Consider the following 27,337-nt stretch of genomic DNA (forward strand, 5'->3'; position numbering starts at 1 on the left):
ATGTACCTTAGAATGCTCCTAATGTAAAAGCCTGTCTTAGTCTGCTTTCACCAGAGATTTCTTAACAAAGGTAAACGAAAGAAAAATTTGGAGCATTTGAAAATCTTTATAAAAAGCTTAATATGGCATATCTTCATAACAGGGAAAAGTGAAAATACATTTTTAGAAAGCGAGTTCTTAAGGATGCTTTGCCTGAAGTTCAAGCTCTAAACCAGACCCAAAGCCTGCCAGCCATTGTTACGAAAATTATCAGGCAGCGAAGAGCCATGGAAATGGTTGAGGTAGTGAAATGGCAATTTCATCACCACTTAGGCTTTCTCCTACCTGAATTGTACATCAAACCTGACTTTTAGGTAGAATAAAACATTTTATTCCACATCTTCCTCTTTCAGAAAGCTATTCAGAAAAGAACAAGAGATAAATGCTATAATCACCTCAGACTGAGATACAAGGATTACTGTGAAAACTACCAAAGTATTCACAATATGATCTGCATTTCCCATGCTATGGAGAAGATAAAAACACTAGAATCTGCAAAAGGAAGTCTTCTCAAACATGTAGTGGAAACTACTACCCTTTTTTCTGAGAGTGGCTATCACCAGAACAGTAATCATTTATACAAACTCTATGCTACATTTTGAAACCCATTCTTGACATAAATGTCTGGTAAAGCATATGATAAGAAGATCTTCTGTGCAAAAGTCAGTTCATTAACTGACTACCTTAGTCTTTAATTGTTAGGGGTTGCTGTGTGAATTTCCTGGATGAATCAATGTCTATTTAAGATCATATGTTTATGCTGGTCTCTACAAGCTGATTTTGTTTATAAAATGATGCTTCTTACTGAGGACTTTTTTTTTTCTGCAATATGAGAATGATTCATAACCATATTTTTGCCTTGATCAGAATTTATTGTTTTTCTTGATGTATCTTGCACCAGACTGATGGGTCAACCAGTAAGAATGCCAGTCATGCTTGAAAAAAATATACCCTCCTGTTGTATTGACAATACAAACTGTTCACTAAAAGAACGCATGACCAAGAAAAAAATAAAGCAGGTGGATAAAAGATGTTTTGCTAAAACAAGCAGCTGAAATCCTTTTCAGGCTTATCAGCTTGAATTGAGGATTATCTACTTTTCGTGCAACACTAAATATTATAAAGGAAAACATACTGCCTGTTTCAGCATTTGCAGTAAGAGAAAATTCTGTTCTTTGAGCTGAAATAAAAGCACCAAGAACACACTGTGGCTGCTAAGTACTTTTTTTACAGCCAAAGCCCCTTGATACAAGGACTAAACAGTTTTGCCACATTAGATTATTACATTTCCAATACTGTAACAGATTTCAAGAAGAACATGTCGCAAATTTCCTTCTAGATTGAAGAACAGTGCAGTGAGAATGACATGTTATCTATACAAAACTAATGTGATGCTATGACTGGCCCACACAACTGCTTTACAAAAGACTACAAACTGAGAAAGAGAACAGAGATTATCCCCTAATTCCACATAACAGTTATTACATTTTTAATATGCAGAAAGCATTTTGCTCTCTTACCTTTGACTGGCATGTACTGAAAAGATGCTCCAAGATATTTTTCAGGATGAAACATATTTGCTGGTGATAGAGGAATCCCTGACTTACATAGGTCAGCTGCCATGGTACAATACTAAAAATTTCAGATGAAGTAAACAGAATTACCCAGGTTTTTTTTTACTTGATAAAAATAAGCTTACTTCAGATCCAGTCTAGAGACTGCATACTGATAGGTATGTGTTAGAGAAATGGCAAATATGACAGGTCCAGTAAGGACGACTGAGGAACAAACTATGAACTTAGGCTGCTATTCCTATTAACTTGGCTAGTATTGAAATGCAATGTTACTGTCCCTGAGCCTTGTAAATGAGTACTGTAAAATGTATCATAGTCACAGTTATCTTTTGAGCAATTCTGCATAATATTTATGCAAATACAAATACAATTATTTTGAAAGGATTGGAATAACTTCCAAAAATGTCTCTCCAGAGAGGGTAATCTCCCAAATGAGCTTTAGGTTCTCAATATGAAAGAAAATTCTATTTACTCTTTGCTATTTTACAACCTATTAAGTTTACTAAAATAATGAAAACACCATCCATGAAAAAAGAATTCCAAGAAACGCCTCCATAATATAGCCTGTGGATCAACAAAGAACACAGCATCCTTAATGAATAAACACTGAGATTTTTTCAGAAGAGTGAATAATCCAGAAAAATCTCAAGAAGGACTTGCACATATAGAAGTACATATATTATCAAGCAAGCCAGTCAGCCTTACTTTCTGCACCTTCCTGCAAAGCCATGAGACTTCTGCTCCTGGATGTAGCCATGCCTGCTTTGACCTTTGAGTCATTTCCCTTTTTGAGCTGCAGCATTTTGTATCTGCTATTTCATTTGGAAAATATTTGCATTTTAAGATCCGCTACTACTCCTCTAGTATAAAAAAGATAGCTAATACTACTTTCATAGCCTGTTGCTGCAATCAGCAACAGTGGGACAATTGTTACTTTTTGTATTATATTAACTGCATTATCCATAACACAGCAAAAAGTAACCACAGAACAAAACTGGTTTTGTTTTTTGTTTTGTTTTGTTTTTAAAGGAGATGAGCAGGATTTTAACAAAATTTAAATTAAGCTTCTGGGTATACAACCATAGAATTTTAGAGTCAATACTTAGGGGAGAATTAGACAAATGAAAATAAACATTTTTCCATCATCTAATGAGAAATAAAGTTTAGCAAAAAATAACATATATTGCAACACAACTAAATAATATGTCATGTTTGCATAAATTAAAAGGAAGTGAATTCTTCTTATAAGTGCTAAGGTGCAGCAGTAAAAAAGATTATCCTGGCACTAGTGTAGAGGTACAAGTGATTCTATGTCTGCTCTTTATTACCACTTGTAGCACTGCTAACATCAGTGATTAGGGATAAATAGATACGTTTGCCTTTGTTTAAGAAGTAATCCCTCTGCTAAGTATAAAGAATAAATTCAGACCACAGCAAATACCATGATAAAGTGTTTCATTAAATAGGTTCTCCTGGAACAGCTGGAAGGTCATGAAAGATTGAACTTCTTTCTGTCAACCTGAATACAACTAAAGATCCGAACAGCCTAAACTATCTCAATTCTCAGTCACATGCAAATGTGGGTACTACTGCACACCATGAGTTTATGGTAAAAAGACAATCTGCATCACTTCTTTGACAGAGGCAAAAAATGAAGGAATATCCTTCCATGGTCTCTGCTGAGGAATCTGGTCAATACTCTCAGTCTACATCACTTTTTATTAGCAATGTTATAGCACACAGTAGTTTTGCAGACACTTACTAACCAATACAAAAATGTTGATGAAATCCTGTTTTGGCACTAAGTCTTCTTTGAAACTGAAAATTAAGACAATTCAAATTCTGCCCCAGATTTTGTATAAAGTCAGCTTCCAAAACCAATCCAGGAGCCTGAAGAATTACATGCATTTACAGAAATATATAAATATATACTCTGAATATAAATATATAAATACTCTGAACCTAGGGACACAGCCATGAGCAATGCAGGTACCACCACTTTTACTCTATATTCAGATGTAAACTGATGTTTGTCTCTGGGTTCCATGCAATGATAAAATAATGGCTCTTTTGTAAGACCAGACCAGTAGTCAACCCAGAGCTTTGTTCATTCATTCAAGCCCAGAAGTCAGGAACATAGGAGGCTTTGTTCTTTCTGGAGTGTGAAAATAAATGGTGGCACACCATTTTATTGCAGTGATATGTCCTGTGCAAGGGATATCTACCTCCACCTTTAGAAAAAAGATGAGGGACAAAGGATGTCACATTACTTTGAATCTTGGAAAAAGGGAAGCAGAAGTAGAACCTCTCTTTGGAGGCAGATTGGTTGGTCTGTCAGCTTTCTCCAGTTTCAGAATGTAAATTTCTAGTGTGGCTGCACAGCAGTCACAATTCATTTAAATCTAGAATACCGTGGGTTTCTGCTTCTTCAAGTCAGTAACCCCTGTCACTGTACCATCACTGACACACCTGTGAACCAGAGGAGTGAAATGGAAATGAATCACCATTTGTAGGACTGCACTGTCCATACTTGAATGTAAAATGATTCCCAGCCTACTTTTGAATATTGACACTGAATATTCTGTAAGCCTTAAAGAGTTGATCTTCAGTTGTATTTCAGGGGAAAAAACAGGGCCACAGGCTCACACACAGGAGTTGAATGCAAAGGGACTGTGAAAGCTGTGTCCCCCTGAAGAAGAAATGGGATATGTTCCTGAAGTTGAAAGAGTAGGAAAAGTCTACCTTGAAGAAAGCACCCCAAGTTCCCAACTTGACAACTCAACCATCAGTTTTTCATGGAAGATTTTAGGGCAGTTTAAGACGTAGCCCTTGCCCATTATGCACATTTTATGGGCTATAGTTCATAAAATAATCTGTCAGTCATGAAAACACTGTGAGCAACTGAAAAGTCACTTATATTAAAGAAATAACAACTTAAAAATACCTTAAAATGTAAATTTAGATACAATCTCTAGGAAAAGCAAAGCTTCAGATTTTATAACCCAGTTTAGGGAAGACAAGAAACTGGAAGGGTAAATGCCAACATCACAGCTGTATTCAAATTAAATCCTTTTGCAGAAAGAGCCAAGAAGGGTCTTTGAGAAACACAAATATGGGAGAGGAGAGGGACTGCACTTGCAGGAGGGTACCTAGAGTAGATGTAGCCCCAAACATGGAGCAGCTTAACTGAGCAGCAAAGATTGCTGCAGTCCCCTACCCCTCAGACCTGAAGCAATTAATATTGAACCTGGTCAGCCCCTTGCAGCCTCCTGGGGTCTTACACGTGGTGGGTGCAAGAGCAGGGACACAGCATCGGGGCAGGGGCAGAGGTGCTGCTGAGACTGCTCCTTCCAGGAGAGCTGCCGGGGCAGAGCAGCTCCGGGGTGGGGATGCCCTCACCATATTCACGTGCTATCTATAGCAAGTAAGAAGGAGCCTTTGACTTTCTACAGATAATACCATTTTTGGTGAAACTTGCTGAGAACAGTCTCAGTCTAACCTGAGTGGTGGGAGGCATAGTATTCCTCAAGAAGAAAGTATTTCTCATAAATAACGTGCAGGACAAAATCCTTGCAACTTGGAGCAAACCTACATTGCTCTGGAAAAGAGATGCATCTCTAACCAAGCCATGAGTGTAAACAACTAAAAAGGTCAAGTCCCAGAATATAAAGAAATTTCTCTCAGGTGTGAGCTAAAGCCCTTCTGCCACAGGCAGGTGGATGGAGTCAGCATAATTTCTGAAATGCTCCCTGGGGATTCGACAGGCTAAAGCACCATCAATCTAGAAAGTCTACAGAAACAACACTTTTTCTGGGAAGCCAAAGAAGTGAAATACTGACTAGTCCATAAACAAAACTTCCATCCTTACTGAGATTTCAAGTGGGGTTTAGATATAATTTATTGAAGGAATTCAAACTCATTTTTTTGTGAAGCCTTCGTCACAGGATTTTAGTCTACATCTTTCAGCCCTGTCATTCTCCTCCCTCATTTGCTATGCTGCTGTCACTCCCACTCCTTTGCCTTCTCTGGATCAACAATGCTAGAGAGGGATAATCGGGTCATTTTAAAAGACCTTAATTTTTACTGAGAGCTGACAAAACCCCTTCAAGTGTATAAAAGAAGTATAAAACACTGTAATTTTAAAATGAAAAGCTTTTAAAAAGAAAAAAAAAGTCCTCAGGGAAAAACAAAACCTTTAAATTATTCTCCTGAAGACCTCAGAGGAAAAAATCCTTTAAATCCATTAATATTTTGGCATCAGTTTGCAGTTATTAAAATCACGCTTGACTGAATGTTTTTTCCATAACTGAGTATAAAGACAGTACACAGAATTCAGTAACTTTGCTCGATTATGTGCTACTTAGTTCAAAATGATGCCCTAAAAGAAAGGATAACCCAAACCCACAACTCCCCACAAAAACATATAAAATTGCCCCCTAAAAATCCCAGCCTTCTGAGACATGTAAAGGAATAGCACAGAGCCCTTTCACTGAAACCTTTCCCTGGGGTCAGGATTTCAGAGGAGCCACCAAAACAGATGCAGGATAAAACAGATGATACAAACAGCAGATCTTTGCATTTACTTGAAAGTATCCAAGTTATCCAGGACAGAGAGGAGCCCCTTGGTCTCTGAAGGCCACAATGCTTTAGATCTGCAAGCACTGCAGAGCGCTGGTGCTTTGGGCAATGCAGGGCTCTGCTGGCAGCACTGCTGGGGAAAACCCAACAATAGTGCTTCAGACCTGTGTTGGGGCAACCTTTGGGAGCAGGGAGAATGTGTTCTCTTCAATCAAAAGATTTTCCTCAAACCTATATTGAAAGCATAGTTTTTTCCTCCAACTCCAGTGAGTGCCAAAGGCTGGTGACTGAATATAGCAGAAAACTCATGAGTGAAGATGATGTTTTCCTTTATTCTGCATGAACGATGTGCTACAGATCCCACCGCCCTACTCAGCATTTTCTCCTTTTTTAGGGAGAGTCACACACTGTGGTGGCTTTTTAGGTGCCATTTCCTACATACTGTAGGTGTTAGGTTTACAATTTAAGCACTTCTGAGAAAGTATAGCAGCCAAAAATGCAGTTTTTCAATAGTCAATGTCCTGTAAAGAATAGCTGATTAAGTCTTGACGTGTCTAGGACTTATGATATTGCCAAAACGTCGTAACAGAGCCTGGATTAAAAGTCAAAAGCAACTATTTCATAGAATTGTAACTTTGAGGCAGGAAATATTTTGTATACATCTATTTGATGTATTGTATTTAGTGGAATAATAAAACATGCAATATTATTTGATTATTATGGCCTTTAAAATTACTCAATGATTATAAAATAGTTGATCAGACAATAATTTGGTCCTAATAATTAAATCTTCTCCACCCCTTTAATTGATCAAAATACAGAATTAATTATGAATGATGCATAAATAGGCTACCATCAAAAACATGTATTTGAAAAGAGATATATGGACCCAAATCAGTTCAGCTGTAACTGAAAGAACACCCATAGATATAGTTTTGGGGGGTTTAAGATTAACTGTAGCATCTGGAACATATCAAATATAATTTGATAAATCCCAAGGTCAGGGAATTTTTAAACTTTCTTATAACAGACAATATATATATTCCATGAGCTAAGTTTTGGCTTTCTCTATGTCCATATAAAGCCACAGAGGTTCAGTTTCAGTGAAATGAACTTTCATTATAAAAATAAGTATTACTTGACAAACATTCCATAGATTTGTATCTTTATTGCATATACTCACTTATATATTCATGTCCTGGTTTACAGAAAGATGAATTTTTCACACTCAGTACAATGAATTATTAAAAAAAATAGAAAAGTTGGGATTGTAGATTTCAATTGTTGATTGCTGATTGTTGAATGTTAATTCCAAGCCCTTTGTACTTTGTTTAAGGACCCTTCCCCTCACCAAAAAAAAAAAGGTAAAAAAAAAAGTGGTAACAATATAAACTAATGATGTTAAACAAGAGTGTAAGAGATAACACTAATTGTAAGCTCTGCACTGATTACAAAACCAGTGTCTGCTATAAATAAGGAAGACCTACTGTAAACAGCTTATGAAACATCCTGTAAAGTATTTTCAACATATTTTCTATGCCACACAAAATCAAGAAAAATATAACTTTGTGTTTTGAAACCCTTTCTGATGGTGAGTTCTCTAGGCCAATCACACAGTTTCCTAAAGTCTACATCCTTTTTAACATTTCTATGTCTTTAATCAAGAGCAGATTATTTTGAATGGTATCTAAGGAACCTGCTGGATTCTTGCACATGTGTGGATCCAGCAAAATAAGGATGTACCAGCCCACCCCCATGCTGCAGGGGTATGTTTTGAACACTGTGCTCACGCCCAGTGCTTTGCTGACACTCACTACTGACACCTGAGTCTGCTTGGTTGTGTTTCTCATCCCAGAGTTGTTTGCTGCCTCCTGATTCCTGACACTTTCTAGTTAAAATAATGCAATGACTTAGATGTGTTTATGTAATATCAGCACACAGTAAGTCCTAACAAATAAAATCAAACAACCAAAAATAAAACTATGTACTCCAAAGCAACATTTAGGCCAAGCTTACCTTTCATCAAAGTTCAGGAAAACAATGGTTTAGTTTTTGGGTTTTTAAAGTTTTAGAATGTTGTAATTTTATATGAATACATATGCGTTACTGAATTTTTAATTTGTAATTTGAGATGGAAGAGCAGGAAAGATCAGTAGAAAGAAGATTATTTTACATATCAGTTTTGTTTTGAGACCACAGTTTTCCCTTATTTGCACCCAGGGAGAAATATACAAGTGTTTTATTCCCATTTAATGAGAGTAAAAGGAGTAATATGTTCCTCTGAAATGGAATTTATAAAGCAAGAGGTTATTTGGTATCAACAAAGGCAGAAGATAGGCTGCCTTGATGACACATATGAAAAATGTGAATCTAGAGCTAAGTGTCTTTGTGAATTCTTTAACCCCCCCATCCCCCAAAAAATGTCAAAGAATGAAAACAAAAGGCCAAATAAATCCAATATAGATCATCTTCTAATTTGAGAAGGGCTATGCAGGAACTCTCCTTTATTCTGAAGCCAAGTTCAGCACATATTTTATGACTAAATTCTTCTACTTTATCATAAGATTATGAGGGGAACTCATGGAGAATTTGCCCATTTGACTGTTGTAAAAAACTGCATTAATCACAAAGGCAGAGCTGCTTCCAAAGAGCACTAAGTGATGATGTAAACTTGCAACTTGTGCACACCAACCAGGTACCAACCTGCAGTCCTCATGAGCCAGAGAAAAAAGCCACCAGCATGAACATACAGACCAGAAAGCAGGAAAGAAATGCTTCTGGAAGTGTGTAAGACCACAGAGCAACTTCCTGCTGTAACACAGTTCTGAATTGTGTCAGTGGGCAAAGCGTTTCTGTCATTGCTGCTTAATTAGCTGGAAAAATCTAGCCTCTGAAGCTTGAAAACTCCAGAAGAGCCATATTTTATTTAGTCAGGGCTTCCTGGTGAAACGACTCAGGCAGACTTTCTGAACAGAGACAACAATGTAGCTCACCTTTTGTAGTTCAAGTTTGAGGACCCGAATTAAAAATGTATTTTGGGCTGCTCAGAATGTAGATATATTATATAAAAAATAAACATCAGGTTTTAGTACATTCCCTGGTCTTGGTTTTTCAGTGCCAAAGACAGCCTAAGAGAAGCCTGAAAATATTCCCATACACTGATGCACTGCAGAGTAATTGGCATAATTCAAAATCAAATGTGGCCAGTGATAGTATGGTTTGCAGAGCACACTGCTTGAAATTCAAAGGAATCCAATGTATTACCATACTAAAGACTCTTAAGGGATGCTTATTCATCTTGCACCTACCTTTAAGCAAAGCTATAAAGTTGGCTATTCAGGAAGATATGCAGAAGTATTTTATTATCATTTTCAGTTCTAATGTCTAAGCTGTCTGATTCCATTTGGTCAAAAATCCATTGGCAAGATGGTGTGTGCACAAGTCACCTAAAATCAATGCAAGGACTGTTGCTAATGGCCCATTTCACATTCCCTGCTCAACTGAAATTCTGGAAGCCTTAAGAGTTCCATAGGCTTAGAGACTTTAGTAAGATGATCTGAAGGTTAACGATGTCTGCAGCGACATGAAGCCCAAGGTCACTTAACACATTGGCATAGCCTGTCTGAGAAGTTTGGTAGATATGGGGACTTCTAACTTGAACTGAACTCTAATTATCCCAGATCCAGCAATTCCAAGTGAGCTGTGAGGTGTTTATATGAGGCACATTATCTCGAGTGATTACACTGTAGCTATAGCCATCAGTTTATCACAGGCTGGTGGAAAAATACTCCACAGCTTATTTTGAAAACAGACCAATATACATCTTGCAGGGCCTTTCACAATGCCACTGTACTCTTTTCATGTTGCTAAATGAAAGCTAAGAAGGAAAATCTGGTAATTAAAATTTTAAATTCACCTTTGAGATGAAATATACATAAAACAAAATATCCCTAGACTGCTAGTCTTGCATAACAGTTTCATTTTATCAGATCTTCATTTGCAGATTTTTAAAAAATATATTTTGCATTTAGCATGCTGACTTATAATGTAATGGACTTGGAAGTACTAGGCTAACGGCTGGACCTGATGATCTCAAAAGCCTTTTCCAACTTAAAAAATTCTATATTCCTATATAATTATTTTATCAATGCTCTGATTCTCCTTACTTTAAGTACCAATGGTGTAGACCAAGAAGTTTAACAAAATGGAACCAAGTAACCTTTAAATAATCATGAGACCTAAGGATTTCCTGCAAGGCTGCTGTTTGGTTTTAGCAAACTGTCTTCTACTCATACCTTTTGTATGTGGTACTTTCATACTATCAGTGTAGACACAGATGCATGCTGAAGATTTTTCTGCAATATACAATGCAGAAAGCAATAAAGGTATTTGTGAGCTGGAAAACGGAGAAATGTTGATGATATTGGCACAATTTGACTGTGATTATTTTTAGCCTATATAAGTGACCAGAAATTTTATCTGACTAAAATTTTTCTTTTCTTCTCTTTGCTAGACTGACAGCCCAGCTTATTCATTTGAAAATATTTATCTCTGAGAAAGCACTGCAGTCCTATATTATAAGTATAGAGACTTTCTTTTTAAAGAAAAACCTTACCAGCTTCAGTTAACCTCATAGTCGTTACTATGATGTCTCTAAAAGTCAGGAACACCTGTAGCTGATTTTTTTTAGGTGTATGTTCAGGTCAATAAACAAGTTGCATTCATTCCTACAATCCTTTCAATTTGTTCACTGAACAGTGTTGACTATAATCATAAAAAAATAATAGCTACTATTTTCTGAGAGGGGCAGCCACTTGTTTCCAGTGCTGCCACCAAAGATCTCACAATTGTTTCCATTCCTCCAAGGAGCTTCATACAAAGAGCACCACAGGGAATTATTGATTACCTGAACTCTGCTAGGAAACAAGACTGAAAACAATACTAAGTACAAGAGATTCAAAGAAGCCCTTGAAAATGCAAGCTGATTTTAGGCACCCGTAGTTCTGCAGTACCAGTAGATGCTGCCCCTTACTCTTCTCCTTCCAGACCGTACAATGCTGCAGGACTTAATGTCCTTCTTGAGATGTGTTTGCAGGTAGCAGAAGAGGAGAATTATTTTTCCCTCAATGAGAGACACATCAAAAAAAGTATTCAGAGACATGACTGCAGCAAAATGGTAACAGCAGACAGTTTTGCCTATTTCTTTACAGATAAAAATTCATAGTGTACTCTTACGAAATGTTACAGATTAGTGTAACTTTTACCTACTTTATGGATTTTAGAAAAAAAAAACCACTACAAAATTCATGACCATTTCTTTCTCTAAATAATGAATAGTAATTCAACAGGAAACAGAACTTTACTACAGAGAAGTGAACAGTCACCAGCACAAAAGAACTATTAAGAAGGAACACAAAACATGATGTGCTGGTTCAGACTAGTAGGCATCAAATTGGGCCTTTTTTGCCCCGGCAAAATCCCCCAAGATATCTGCTATGCTACTCCAGTTTGCAGCACGGTGTCATTTAGTTCCCTCAATGGCTTTGTAGAGTCTGGATCTTAAGACATCTTCTGAATTTTACATATAAGATGCAATTACTGCAAAAATCTCGCAATAGATCTAACCAAAGTAATTATGCTTTCATCTGAAATCCCAAACAGAAGCCCCAGAAACCAAGCTCTGTCTTGGAATTTGGCCTATATAATACATCTACTCCTGCTACCAACAGATGCCTATGTTATCCCATATTATTTCTTCCCATTCTTTCCCACTGATGGCTATTGCCATTCAAATTTTAAAATGCCATTCACTAACAAATTACAATAAAAGCAGTGGAACACATGCATCAGGAAAAATTAAACAGTGGCTGGCAGCAAACCAAAGAGATAGTCCAAGAAATCAAAAGGATATGGAAGAGAACTTTTTTTTTTCCGTGATAGCATACATCACTGTCATTATAAATCAATATTTATACTTGCCTGTTTATACCAACTGTTCCAGCTGCCTACCACATGGAGACCTAGCTTCCTCTAAAGTTCTCCTTACTTCATAGATTTCAGTATAGACCCCCAAAGGTATTAAATCAGCAAATTCCTGAAGAGGTTGGTGACAAAAAGGAGAACCCAAGGCAATTATGTTCATGTGGCCAAGAAAAATGTAAATGGTCATTGCTAAGAGACAAAATATGGATGGGATAGCAGGAGCCAGGTTTGAGGAGGAAACCAACTCTCTGTGAGGATTTTTTTTTTTTTCTGGAGTAAAATATACATCAAACCTAGAATCTATGATCGAGCTTTCTTAATTTCTGCAAAACCAGGAAGGTATTACATTGTCCATAGTATAAGATCATAGATGCTTTTAGCACTTGCTTGTGCTACACAGGGAGAAATCAAGACAGCTCCCCACCCTCTTCCACACTCCTCTGAAGTTGGTCCACCTTTTGATCAGTCCTTGGTTCAGCTACTTTGATTCCATGCTGAGACAGTGTATTATTTAGGGGGGGGGGGAAAAAAAGTCCTAGTCATGAATCAGAAGATGCACAAACATCATTTAACTGCTATCTAAACCAGATTCAAATCACGCAGGAAATTAATCTGGAAAGAAAAGTACGTGTGATACATCTAATCTAAACACTGGTGTAACTAGTTTAAACTGTGGTTAAATAGAGTTGTGCTCTTTTGGAATCTGTCTTCTTGTTTCTGGAATAGTTCTGCATGCATAAGAAGATACAGAATCTGACTTTTTGGATACTGTTTCGTTCTCAAGGGATGGGAAGCCAGAATTAGCATTTTTCTTCTTTAAAAGGTGACCTTGCTTCAACAGAAACAGCAAGAATAGCACTGATGTACATGCAAAGTACCCCTTGTTTAATTCTATGGTTTTTACAAATTCTATGTATCTTCATCTCATCAAAGGTTAAAATCTAGTGGAAGATGGGCTCTTAATGACTGAGCAGCAACGTCATTTTGGTATATGAGAGATTTTTCCTAGACATATAAGAAATCTTGAGTAGGGTGGAGGTTTCTGATCCCTCTCCAAGTGTGAAAATCAAGCCATTTTCTCTTTCATTCAAAGTTTGTCCTTCCTGAATGCTTAAGAGCAGAAAATGACCTCAGTGACAGATAACTACTTGCTCACCATTTTCCTGAATCTCTTCCAAAGCTTCCACTGTGACAAATCTTCTTGTCCCTGTTCAGACTGACCAGGAGGTGACAAAGAGAATGGCAAAAGGTTTTTTTTGAGGAAAGCAAATTACTGGGGAAATGTAACACAAATTAAAACAGGACTTCACTGTTACATGGCATGCAGTTGTGACAAGAATACTGATTTATATTTTCATCTGCACAACAAAAACGTCACAAACACTAATGGCAGTATCACTTAATGGGCATGTCCTTAAACGTGATTACATTTTGGCAATGCATTGTTCAGGCTGATCATCTGGGAGTAATATTTCAAGTTGTCCTCTAGAGACTTGGGCTTTTTACAAACATATGACTTTACTTTGTTGGCAAAATAAAAATTTCTATGGAGATACTGATTACATGGAAATAGAGTAAATTTGCCTAGAAATTTGCCAGCTCATGAGGAATGATTTCCCACAGAAACAAAGAACAAGCACAGTCTTGCCTCAACTCTTTTTATTGTACTTTATCAGTGGGAATGCTTCAGGTAACACCTTCCACAATGGAGCACAATACTATGTGTGTTCCTTTGCATATGTGATAACTAATTGATCTGCATCCAAAAGACATTATGACATTGCTGTGGGGAGGACAGTATTGAGAGAGATGGAGAACAGCACCTATCAATCAATCAATCAATCAATCAATCAATCAAGTCTGGTATAAAACATAAATTGGTTTGTGTTTCTAAATGCACTGCTTACAAAATAAGGGTGTGTATTTTGGTCCAAAATTTAAAAAGTTTCTAAACAACCCCTGATTAAGAGGTTTGAGTTATGTTCTACTGTTTTACAGTTTCAGTCTTTGTAACAGAAAAGAGTTGATTAAAAAAACCCATACATTTAGAAGGACCACTCCTGACTGTAGACAGTGGGAATGACACTGAGTACAGTATTGTTACTGCAGCTTTTTCTAGTGGCCTTTAAAGACCATTACACTAGCATTCACTTTTCAACTATTAAAATAGAATCATGAAATCATAGTGGCATTAAAGAGCTGTACTTTTGTACAATTTCTGTGCTACAGCAACCTTATCCCATGTATTACATGTCAGCTTGCTCTACATCAGCTTTGAATAGAAGACACATACAGCATGTTGATTTTGTAGAATGTTTTTCCTTGCAATGATGATATCTGCTAATTCTTTAACCTCTCCTAAAATCATACTGAAGCCTAGACCATACCCATTCCAGCCCATTTGTTACAGCCCTCTGTGGAGGGCTAAGCATAGCAACAGATACAGACATCTGCACCTGTGCATAAATAAGACAGTGCTGTGCTTGCTTCAATGATGTTCTCAAGCCCTTGCTACTGAGATCCTATCTGAGCTGGCAGCCTCCAACACTCTATCCATGCTTCCTTATCTAGCCATTATCAGAAATTGCAGATTTAAGTCTCCTGTGCTGTTTTGAGATTAGCAGTATCATATAAATGTTCTGCTTCCTTGACCTAGTACTTCTGTGAGGGACATATTCAGCCACTGCCAGCCAAGGGGCACATGCTTTTCCAGATGTGTTTGCAAGTATGTAAACATTGCTTTGGCTTGGGTTTTATTTCTGATGAAAAATAGATATAGTGGACTAACCCGACCATCCCACTTTTCATACGTCTGCACAGAGGTGGGAAATGAAATAATGTACAGCTTTTCCCAATGCAATACTGCTACTGCTGCTTCTCAGCTCCCTGTAAATGGGGCAGAAAAATTCTGAGTTCATGTCCCTCCCACTGGCACAAAGCTCAGAAATCATGTGCTTCTCCTCACTGACCCAATCCTCACTTAAAACTGAGTATGATATTCTGAGTCAGGAAACTGTAAAAAATATAGTTTCCCAAATAAAAAAAATTAAATTCTTGTTGAAAATTTAACTTTCCTTAGACACTTTCAGAATGAAAAATAAATAGAATTTTAAAACAAAAATACTGATAAAAAACCATTTGATATCTCTGTTTATTTTAATAATTTTAATTTTAAAAGTCAGTTTTTATGATGAAAATGAAAAATTAAAATACGTGGTATTACATTGAACCATACATTTCAAGAAAAAAATATTTTTTCATTCATGTTAGGTTTATGCATTACTATTACTAAAAATTTGAATACAAAGTCCAGCCTTTTTGAATCATTAAGCTAACAACAGGCCAAGAACAGTTATGTGCTTTTCTGTATTTCCATTATAATTCAAGTCTCATAAAAAATGGACCAACAAAATTCTACAGTTTTTAAACCTTTAGTTGTGAGAGCAAATGTAAAATAAAAACAAGTGCATGTATACATAAATATATAAGGCAAATAAAGGAATCTCTTTATTTAATATTTAGGGAACTATCTACATCTGATATAAAAGAAATTTATTTCCCTACATTTTGGGATTCTTATGGCACAAACTGAACTAGAAAATAAATTCAAACAAATGTATTATTTATTTATGTGAAAATTGTCCTAAGTGAAAAAGACTGAAAAAGAAGAAACCAACCAAGTGTAGTTTGTCTTTTTCTCAAACACCTGATTCTTTATCCTCTAGTTCCCCCTACATTGAAATAGTTGAAGCTCCTCACTACCCCATGGAGATGCATTCAGCTTGTATACAAGTCTTTAAAGCAATGATTTAGAGGGATTTTTAGCCAGAGAAAGTAGCTTTGAGATCTAATCACTAAGGCAGAAAAACCTGGACTCCCTGGAAGCTGAGGCTCTAAATCTGGCTGGCTCATTTCAAATTTTCATCTTTCAAAGGCAGAATAAATTCCATGTAGCTTAGCATATACGGGTCCTCCACACTACTTTAAAAAGATGAAGTCCTATCTCCTCTAAGTGCTCCTAAATATAACAACCTTTCTCTCTTTTTCCCCCCTTAGAAATAAATCCTAGCAACTTGAAATAATTTTTCTAAATACATTTCTCTTTTAGAGATGGCTCCCTACCTTCTTGTCTTGAAGGTCTGCAGCTGTATTTCTTTGATTCTTTATTTTAGTACAACACACCCTCTTCTATAGAATTAGTCTATTCCATGGGTGGCATTAGCAGAATTGGGGCCAAAAGGAACACAAGCATTTCCTCCCAGTTAAAGATGTGCTCTTTCAATTTCTTTAGATTGCAAAAAGCTCATCAGACACACTGAAAACACTGAAATAAATTTTTAAACTATCTTTATAAAGAGGAAGAAACCTCAGCAAATATCAAGATAACTACTGACTGTCTCCTACAAATCCCTATGTATTCTGAGAAACAGTTTGAGAAAATAAATGACTGGCTACCACTGCTTGAGCTGAAATTCTTAGAGCTAAAACTGTTGATACATATTACAAGCATCAGTGATTTTATATGTGTGCACTAGGACCTAATTTAAGCATTTAATGACAACTATTGCATTATACAACTTTATATATTTTGGTAGATACTTGGCACAAACATGGTACAGTTTGTCCCAAAGGCTTCTTCAGCAATAACAAAGAACCAAAAAATTGCTAATAGAACCTGTAAGAATGCAAAATATCTTGGCAAGAGAGAAAGTGGGATTTGTGGATTCCTGGTCCTTACATTTTTAATTTTTTTTCCCCAATTAAATAAAAAGAGTAATTAGAAAATTAAATTATCAGTACTTTAAATCTTTCTTCATTCTGAATGGGGTTTAGGCATATAATCCAAATAGTCCCCAAAAGAAAGATGCCTGAAGAAAATGGATAATAATGATTGGACAACCTTGGCTGCTCTTTGGAAAAAAGGAATCCTAGAAGTGGATGCATGGGAGGAAAATAAAAATGCAGTTCATCAAAGAGGCATTGGATTACACAAATAAAACCAGAAACTTAAGAGTCTATATCCTCTCCCCAATAAGCCGTAGGGAATACTTAGGTGTACAATGAAACATATTTCTTTCAAGAGTGAAATAAAAGAATATAGTATATCACAGCCAATTTTGGTGTTCCCACTTGAAACACCTGTCTTTTCTTTCCTCAGGGTCCCTTCAGTACACCTAGCTCTTATTAACCACACAATGTCTGCAAATATTTCAGAAGGGAAGAAGATACACTTTTTAAATTATTCAGAGCAACACAGCCTGAAGATCTGAAACTTTTGAAGCTGCATGTTGTTACAAGTGTTGCTGACAAATTTTGTGTTGAAAAGTTGCTTCTCAAGCTTTGTTTTACAAGTCCTTCAAGCTGGTAAATGCCAGCCTGTGAGCACCCCAGGACATGTTTGTCATCCCTCTCAAGCCTCCAACTGTTCAGATCCATTTGCACCATCCCACAAGAGCTGCAAAAATCCTAGATTAAGTGGTACAGAAACAGTGCCTAAAGTGCACCTCAAAATCAGACAGCAGGCTCAGCAGTTCTCTCTTGAAAGCTGTGTTGCCTGCAGCTCTGTCACCCAGAGACTGCAAAGGGAATGGTCCACAATTGCAAACTAGACTTTCAGACCCTGGACATCAGAAGAATTATGGAGAAATCACAGAGCAGTCAAAAAAATCACAGAACCACAGAAGTGTTAGGGTTGGAAGGGACCTCTGGAGATCATCTAGTCCCATGCCTCTACTATGGCAGGGTCATCCAGAGGAGGTGACACAGGAATGCATCCAGGTTGATTTTGAATGCCTCCAGAGGGGGACGCTCCACAGCTTCCATGGGAGGTTACATGCCCTGCCACCCCCAGTGTAAAGACGCCCAAACTACGAGGCAAATGCTGAAAAGTGAGCACAAAGAAAAATGGAAACAAATATTGAAAATGCTTTGGCAGACTCCCATTTACAAGTAGAAGCAGAGGGCATTAGGGTTACCAAGTCTGAGTTCTTGTCACTTTGCCGCACAACGCCCTGCTCTCCACTGAACAAATTCTCTATGGATATTTCCCAAGTGATGCAAAGCCTTGTCTTGGGCATGTTCTGGGCCACTGTGTGACAATACAAATTTGTCGTGCTGCTTTGAAAATACTTGTCATTTCACTTCAGATGAATCAAATAAGATAAGCATCAAAACAGCAACAACTATTCTTTTAATTACTTAATCATTTGATTGATTAATTTTGAGAAAGGTTTCAAATTCAAGAATCATTCCACATCAACTATTTTAGACCTAGAACACAACCATTAAGTTCTGCTCCTCAGTGTCAGTCTGTCAACAGAGAGAACCTGTTAATATAAATTAATACAAGGTATGGAATATCCACAATTAAAAAAAATGTAGATGCACACTATTAATTTCTTCTTTTCTATCAATCACTAGTGTTAGCCTTGCAAAGCTCTCCAACAAAGTAGTTACAGTGAATGTGAGTCTAAGTCTTTCTCTCATGCACAGCGCGTGTCAAAGTCATGTCTAATTTGTTGTCAAACTATGATCTTAGTTATAGTCACCTATTCAAAATCCCCACTAAAAAGGCATTTTAAAACATTTTGAACATGGAGGAATCTTTTTTTGTTTGGGTTTTTTTTTCCTATGCAAACAACTGTATTAACTTCGATTTAAATCAATATAGGGACAGATCCTCAGAGTCACCATACCATAGGGTATGATCATTTCTGGAAGAGGGTCCCAATGACATTTAGGCATTTTTTCAGGAGATATGCACTGGCATGAAAGCATAAACTTTGCAATTACCCCAAACCAGGCAAATCAGCAGTGACCATCTTGCTAGAGCCAACTGTGAACCTCGCTAGCTTTCAAGCACAAGTGATGTACTGTGCCCAAGAACAGAGCATAAATCTCAATTTTATAATGGTGTCCACAGTTAAAAAAGGCTTGAAAAATCCCAGAGAAACAGTACAAATGCAGTTTCTTTGTCTGTACTGCTTCCTTACTTCCTGAATTCTGTGCTTCAAAGAAACATTGATTACTGACTGCAGCTGGACTTACACCTCCAATGGGGTATCTGCTAATATTTATATTTTGATAGCAGCCCCTAACACATCACACACAACGTATTCCCCACAAAACTCATAGGATAAATAAGAAAACAACAGAGAAATGGCGAACATCTATATAGATGCAGTATGTGTTACACTGCATCTTCACACATTTAGTTAACTTAATGCACCTGAAGTATTTCTGACTTTAATGTTGCTCTATTTCATTTTCAGTTGGTCACCACAGTGTCCAAAATAATAATAAAAAAAGGATATGATTTGAGGGGATATTTCAAGACAGTGCCATAAAATCATGAGAGGTGATTTGAAAAGCACAAATAGGAGATGAGAGCAGTCATTCAGAAAAATTTAACTGGAAAACCAGACCAGGCAAGGTGTTGATACATGTACATAAGATTGAAAATATTTTGCTATGAAACTTCTGGACATTTTGGCATTAAAATATTTTCCTTGCCACAACTGTTGTTCATTTGAAAGCTGACTTTGCTTTAAATTACAGTGAAATAACAGATTCAGTGGAATTACAGCTTTGTTTGCCTATGACTCGTATTCTGAATGAAACACATCCATCTACTGCCTTGCTGTCGTTCAGAGCATAGGTTGCTGGCTGGGTGGCAGTGCATATGAAGGCAGAGGCATGATTAAGTGCACAATTAGTCAAATGAACAAATTTGCAAATTCCAAACAAATCTTTACTTCAAAGTTCCTCATTAAAGGAATTCCACAGTTCCTCACTGCTTTGGCTAAGCACCTCTATGACAACAGTATAAGTATTCCAGTGAAATCCTAAGGTAGTATCACTATGATAACAACTTTAAGCTCCTCCCTGAGTCCTTGTACATGGAGGTTTACAACGGGAACTTGACTGTCACCTTGTGCACCATGGGTCTGAAGAGGGGCAGGCAATGCAAGAGCACCACAGCTGCAATGAGAGCTGGGAAAAGGGACAAAGGGACTGCTGCCCCCCCACGCCATGTCTCCAGTGTTTGCTATCAACCTGAATTTCTCCAAGGATGTTTGTTTCTTTGTTATAATTGAGCAATCAGCCATTAAAGTAGGCTCTCTTAGCCTGCTGAGTGTACTGGGAATTCAAACATATATTTACCTACAGAAATATGGACCCCACTGTACAAAAGTGTCCAATTTTTGATGAGGAACTACCTGTTTATTCAGCCTACCACAAACCATCCCAACCAGAGAGCTAAACTGAATATATAACTTGAATTATTAAAATAATAAAAATATACATTTATTAAAAAATGAAATTATTATCTATTAACTGTAAAGTTGGTCAAAAGGGATAGGAGACAAGTAAGGGAGAAAATAACTGTGGTGAAGTTTAATTGCCTAATGAAAATGATTTTTTAATATCTCTCATAGAATCATAGAATAATGTGTTGGAAGAGACCTTTAAAAGTCATCTAATCCAACAGCTCCTGAAATCAGCACACACATCTTTCATTTGATCAGGTTTCTGAGAGCCTTATCCAGTCTGGTCTTCATGACTGACTTATAGAGATGTGTCAGGCACAGCTTCTCTGGGCAATGTGTTCCAGTGTTTCACTACCCTCAAAGTGCAAAAAAAATCTTCCTTGTATCTAGTCTGAATCTACCCACTTTCAGTTTGAAACCATTAACGCTTGTCCTATCTCAAGGCCCTGATAAAAGGCTTTTTCCATCTTTCTTGTAGGTCCCTTATAAGTAATGAAAGGCTGCAATAAAGTCTCCCTGGAGTTTTTTTTTTCAGGCTGAACAAACCCAACTCTCTCAGCTTTTCTACAGGGAAAAGGAACTCTCAGCCCTGAATATTTTCAGGTTCATGTCTTCCCTGTACTGAGGTCTGCACAGCTGGGCAGAACACTCCAGCTGGGGTCTCACCAGAGTGGAGGAGAGGAGCAAATTCCCATCCCTTGCCCTGCTGGCCACACTACATTGGATGCATCCCAGGACACAGTTGGCTCTCTGGGATGCAAAAGCACACTGCTGGGCCATATCCAGATTTTCATCCACCAGTGCACCAAATTTTGGACAAAGCTAAAAATAATACAGGAAAACTCCTATTTGCCCCAGTAGAGTAACTTTGGTATTTCATTAGAGTTCATTACCTCTACTGTTTAACCTCCTGGCAACCATTTACAGTAGGAACAAAGGCTATTTTTGAATTACGAACAAATACCTTTGGAGGGAAAAAATTTGGTAAACCAGAAAGGAAAAAGAAATATTTTCTTAGTATATACAATGAAATTGTAACCTTTATTTAAATGTTAATGAAAAAGCTTAGAAATTTTACTGAAGAATTTTTTCTTTGGACTTTTGTGACTAAATCCCTTTACTTTTTTCAGAAAACTTTTAGGGTCTGTATCAATAGAAAACATGCCTAAGTTTTGCTATTTTGTACTAACTTTTTCCTCTAGGCTTAGCTAGCCTACTTGAAACTCTCAGGTCAACAAAGTTTTTATTCAATCCAGCAATAATTTCAATTACTATTGCTTTTTGAAAGCACTAAAAAAACCACAAATATTTTATAAATTAGAGGAAAGTAAGTGCATGCCCTCTTTTTATATATTGCAATGGTGTTAATAACTAGCTACAAGCATTTCTTTTCCTATGTAAAAACAGTTCTAATAACTTGAAATTAAGTGTTATGAAACAAAAATCACATTTTAGATTTGAATAGGGATTAATTTTAAGATAATGGCTTTTTGAGTTGACTCTAAAGTGGAAATAAGTATGAGATATGAGATTGTTCTTATTATACAACCTGTTTCAGCTCCTGTAAGCTTACATGTGCTTAGGCTATCTCTACAGAAACCCATACTGCAAAGCTGTCAATATTAGAGGAGCTTGGCAGTACAGATTTACTGCCCTCCTCGCTCTTAGGAACGACAGCCTGATTTAGTTCTGCCTGTAAAGTCTCGTCATGGGGTGAAAAAGGAAGGCAAAATAAATCACTCTTAAAATTAGATAGTTCACTACAATTTTCCAATAGTTTCCTCTCCTAGAAAACATATTATCTTCATATCTTATCAGGCTCCCTTGCCTCCAACTTATCTTTATGGAGTAGGGAGACTAATGGATTCTGTTGCTTGTGTTGCAGTCCCTGCTCAACAGTCACCCCTGCAAGTACCCTGCAAAGAGCAAGCAGCATAGTTTGGACGAGCAGACCCTGAAATATTCCTGCAGACAAAGGCTTCACACCCTCCATTGTTTTGATACAAAACTTCAGGCTGAGCTGAAAGACTCAGTTCCAGCAGGAGTTTGATAGAGCTGAACATGCGTGACACAGTGATGGTAATCTTCTGTCACAGCCTGATGCTCAGAGCTTTAGTCACCCGCAATAAAGCACTGAAAAATGAAGGAAGGCAGGCAAATAAAACTATACAGATCTACTGAACACAAGGGCTTGGAACACATGATGGGAAAGAATTACTCCTGTTGCAATGACAATACTTTTAATTATATATAGTCAATGAAAAATAAACTATTAGAGAGAGAATAAAATACTTCCAATTAATGGAAGTAATGCAATGTTCAAACTTAAATGAAGTATTTTTCTCTTGAGGGTTTTGCTGTACTATTTTATTTAGCTTAATGTAATTTAAATTATAAACAGAATGGTTTTGTAAGCCCCCAGAGAAATGTACTTTATTTATAATGTATTTCCTTTGAAGTGGTTATGGAAATCATGCTCTTCCTGAACTCTGTATTTCACATACCACCTACAGCTGCAAGCTACTCAGTCCTCACAAGTTAAATATGATCTGTCTGGTGAAGTGCATTACAAGAAAACCTGAGATTTTTTTTTTTAAATGCCAGAGGGAATGAAACTTGTAATTCTGCAAAATTCTTGTAAAAAAACCCAAAGACTTGTAATTATTTCAAAAAGTTATTAAAAAATCTTTGTGGATAAAAGTTATGCATTTTCAGAGGGAATGGAACTTAGCCATAGTTACTTTACTTGAGTTATAATGCACATAATGAAAGAATAATTGTTTATACTATACCCTAGAGAGTTCCAGCTGGGAAAAATTGTATTTCATATATTTTAAATTTATACACATAAATATTTCCATCTTTCATTTAAATAAAAAATCCTTTAATATTTAATTCTACTGTTAAGAGCAGACACTTTCTTTCAGGAGGAAAATTACAAATGCCTAGTTTGTGTCACCTTTTTTCCTCAAAGTAATTAAAGTTATCTATTTGCACAAAAATAAGCAGCTACAAAGGAATAAATGGAATTTATATGCTCTCCTCATCATTAATACCTACTGCCTTGAGTTGGTTAAATAAGTAGAGACAAAGAGGAAACTGTTTCTAGAAAATTCATTTTGGCCATTAGCCATCATTATGAAGCATAATGGTACCTTATCCTCATGGATGAACTGCTAGTTTAACATGCCAACACAGACATACACAGTCTAAGGTGTGATGCTTCTCCTGAAATAACACCATACCAAGTCACTTCAAAGGGAACAGAGAATTAAACACTGTGAGATTTGACTGACTCTGCACCTGCTTCCAGCATGATCTCCTGACAGCCACAGTCACAGATTGCACGTGCTTTGAAATGACCCTTCCTTTTGTCAAACCTACTCTTCTGCTCTAACCTAATACCAAAGTGGATAAATAAACAAACAAACAAATAAATAGAGAAACAAATTAAAATACAAGTTTTCATTAGTCATGGGTTAAGAGCTCAATTTTTCAAGGGGTAATATAGAGGAGAAAAAAATTCTTTGTTACTACTCTATAAACCAAACATCAGTGGTTTGGTGTCAACTTCTGATTGAGTTACTAGATTTTATTAATATCATAAAGTTTTAGGTGGATATTTAAATCCATTAAAATGTCTACAATCAAATTTATGAATAAATATTAATTAATTTTTACTGCTGTGGTAATGAGCAACATCGGAATCCCAGGCAGGTGGAAAGGAGTGCTCTTTATTGCCAAAAAAAAAAAAAGGCCTTTTAAAGCAATTAGCTAGTTATCAGTTTACATCATGTTAAAGGACAACAAGCCCAAGCCAACCAAGCACCACACACCACGACGTGGACACGTGGCAATCATGCAGCACACCTCTCATGATCCTCTGCTCCTGCCCCTGCTGAATCACCCTCCCACAGCTCCCTTCTACTTAGCCTAAGTAACAGGCCTGAGCCATGTTACCAGGCTGTCCCTTTTTAAAGCCTTACCTATCAGTAACATCTTACAAATTGGGGTTTTTTTAAAAGAATCTTTCTCCATACACTACTGAACAAACCTTTAAGCAAGAAAAAAAAATTACCTCTGGCCCTTCTTACATCAGGCGTTTTCCAGATCATCCTTTAAAGTGACACCAGTTGTGTTAGAAATTGCACGTGGTTTTAGAGATCCAAGATGTACCACAACCTTCGCATACATCTATGCTTCGCTAAAAGCTACTCAAGCACAAGTACTACTTGCATTACATGGCAAATGTACATCACAGTGACCATTATCCTTGCATTTGAGGCAAGATTTTAAGATTCTGGCAGCCCAGTCTAGTTAATGTACCTGTGCTAAGCAAGATAATACTGTTCCTCTTGATGAATGTAACATATTCAGAACAATTGACAAATTCTGTTTAGTGCTCTGCACACTTGTGGATAATAAAGAACAATAATTTATTATTTCTTTTTAGATATAATCCTTTATGAGGTAGCATGACAGCATGGCGTAAATCTAAAGCAAACCATTCTATTTATTTGCATGAATGGCTTTGTTGCCATTAATTTATTATCAAGAAAAAACCCAAACAACAGATATCAATTCTGGCTTTTCTGAAAATGGATTATAAACATTAACCCACTTTAACCCTCCTTTTTTTGCTCACTGTTTCCACACGGTCACATGAGAGTCTAAGTGACAAATATTACATGTCTATACAAGAAGAGTGATGTGGACAGTAACAAAACGTAGAGAAGTTAATTACATGAAGTCTTTCTTAATTACTTTCCTTTCAGACTAAAACTAAACACAGTTCCAGTTTCTTTCAGGTATCCTGAAATTCAGCATCAAATTATAAACTTTTTTGCAATGGAACAGTTGTGCCACTGACACCTACAAAAAAGGCGTTCTCCCATCCTCCTCAGAGTTGAGATCCTCTCCAGCATACGGTCAACACAATATGAAAGGCAGCTGCGTATGTAACAGCATGCAGTATTTCAGGATAAAAAAGCAGGGATGAACATTGTTACAGGATTCATCTGAAGCACCTGTTGTTAAAACTGAAGCCAGAAAAACTTCAGCCATCACACTCTGAAAATGGTTTACTGAGATTACTTACTTAGAAAACTTCTCCAGACAGAACTGAGTGACTGAAATATCAAGACGCTCCAGAAACAATCACAATAAACTTCCAGTGCCACACTTCCAAAAGAGAATGTGAGGAGAGCTATTTGTTATGTGCAGAGACTGTGCCAGCATGTATAAATACAGGCCATCTAAACAACTGCCACACCCCCAAGTTTACAGCTAATTCTCATAAAATTAGAAACACAAATCAAGGTAGAGCTTTTACAGTGTAAAAAATGCAAAAGAAATACCAATTATAATGTAGACATAAACTCTGCAGCTTACCAATTCATGTGAATTATTTTAAGTGCCACTGCAACTGAGACATAAAACAGCATGGCATACAAGGGAGAAAGCAGTCAAGAGACAATAAATGCTGGCAATTTAATATGAACAATTTAGTCCTTTGCTTAGGTATGCTAGCTCAGAGGGAGATGAAACTAAATGCAGCTAGCATATTAAAGCAAAAAGGAAAAATACACTTTTCAAGAAATTGAATATAAATTGTTGGACTCACAGATATTCTAGAGCAAAACTGAACTATTCTACAGGAAACCCCGGTGATAGAATATTGGCTACATTTTATATTTTGTCTGAAACTCATAGAAAACTTGAAGATTTGTGCAGAAGCTCAAGATGATCAACAGAAATAACGTGAAGGCATCTTTCTTCTGATTATTAATACCACGATACTCCTCTGCTCATACCATGATACTCTTCCAATCTTCTTAAGAAAAACATAGAGGTTTATGCATGTAAACCTGCTCAGCCTAGCTCTTAGCTGGCTAACTCTTCTTCTGCTAGTTGTATGGCTGTAATAACAAGAAGCTCAAGGTTTACTAGCTGCTCCAGAACTCATTCAATTTCTCTGCTGGGTTTTGTGGCTAAGCTGAAATTTTCACCACTGCAGCTGCTACTGAAGTTAGCTCAGGTACACCTACAGGAATGATGGGCATCGACTCTTGCCAGCACCTGCAAGTACTTAAAACAGACATGGCAAGAAGACCAAACAAATTGTGACATATGACAGTCTGCTTTTGTGCTTCTGTTGACAATAAAGCTCATCAAAAAGCTGCAGGGTCTTAATGATATTGTAGTCCATAAATTCCAAAAGACCCCAACTCCACAAAGTGAGCAGTGTTGCCAAAGCCCAGATTTTTCCCCGATATTTTGAATGCTTTTACAGATACAGTGTGGATATAAATAGGGGTTTTTGAATTTTACCTACATGGTCCAGTGAGGATCATCAGAGCAGCTAGTTGGATCAGACACTGTAATTCTGTGAACTCCTCTTTTGGAACCAAAACTGGTACTGTGTCAGCATGTAGGCTGTGAACAAAGCAAAAGATGGAACAATTATTAAAATAGATTATAGAAACATGGGGAAAGCACAGACATATAAGCCAAAAGGCCTAATTTGGAGCAAGATAAGACAAAAGCTTTTAATATTTTTTATTGCCAAATAATATTGGTTTTTCTTGTTCTTTTTTTTCAGTCTGAGAGACCTAGTTGGAAATAGAAAAACTCAAGTATGCATTTATCACACAGAGATCTGGAGCAGTGGTAGTAACATGGTACTTAAAAGCCTTTGGGCTCCTCACACCTATCTCCAAAGGTTTATATATAATCACAGTATTTTCAAATGTTTTTTTTTTTTTTTCCAAACCTGGTGACAAGATAACTCAGCAAGCTGTCCAGCAGAATCTTGAAAATGATCAATGCTGGGGGATCCAACACTTTCCTGGGGAGCTTATTTTAAGGCTGCAGCTGTGTCAGCAAGCAAACTTG

The 27,337-nt window shown here is 36.9% G+C and overlaps 1 protein-coding gene across 1 annotated transcript in view; it reads right to left on the reverse strand.

Moving 5' to 3' along the window:
• Window positions 1-26,871, reverse strand: part of CHRM3 (cholinergic receptor muscarinic 3) — a 117,429-nt gene extending 90,558 nt beyond the window's left edge. Inside the window, exon 1 of the mRNA XM_062488954.1 lies at window positions 26,774-26,871. Coding sequence (XP_062344938.1) covers window positions 26,774-26,796 — 23 coding nt within the window. The 5' untranslated portion in view covers window positions 26,797-26,871. The remainder of the gene's footprint in view (window positions 1-26,773) is intronic.
• Window positions 26,872-27,337: the final 466 nt, after the last annotated feature.

The sequence above is a fragment of the Cinclus cinclus genome, chromosome 3, assembly GCF_963662255.1.
Source record: "Cinclus cinclus chromosome 3, bCinCin1.1, whole genome shotgun sequence".
In the NCBI taxonomy this organism is placed as follows: Eukaryota; Metazoa; Chordata; class Aves; order Passeriformes; family Cinclidae; genus Cinclus; species Cinclus cinclus.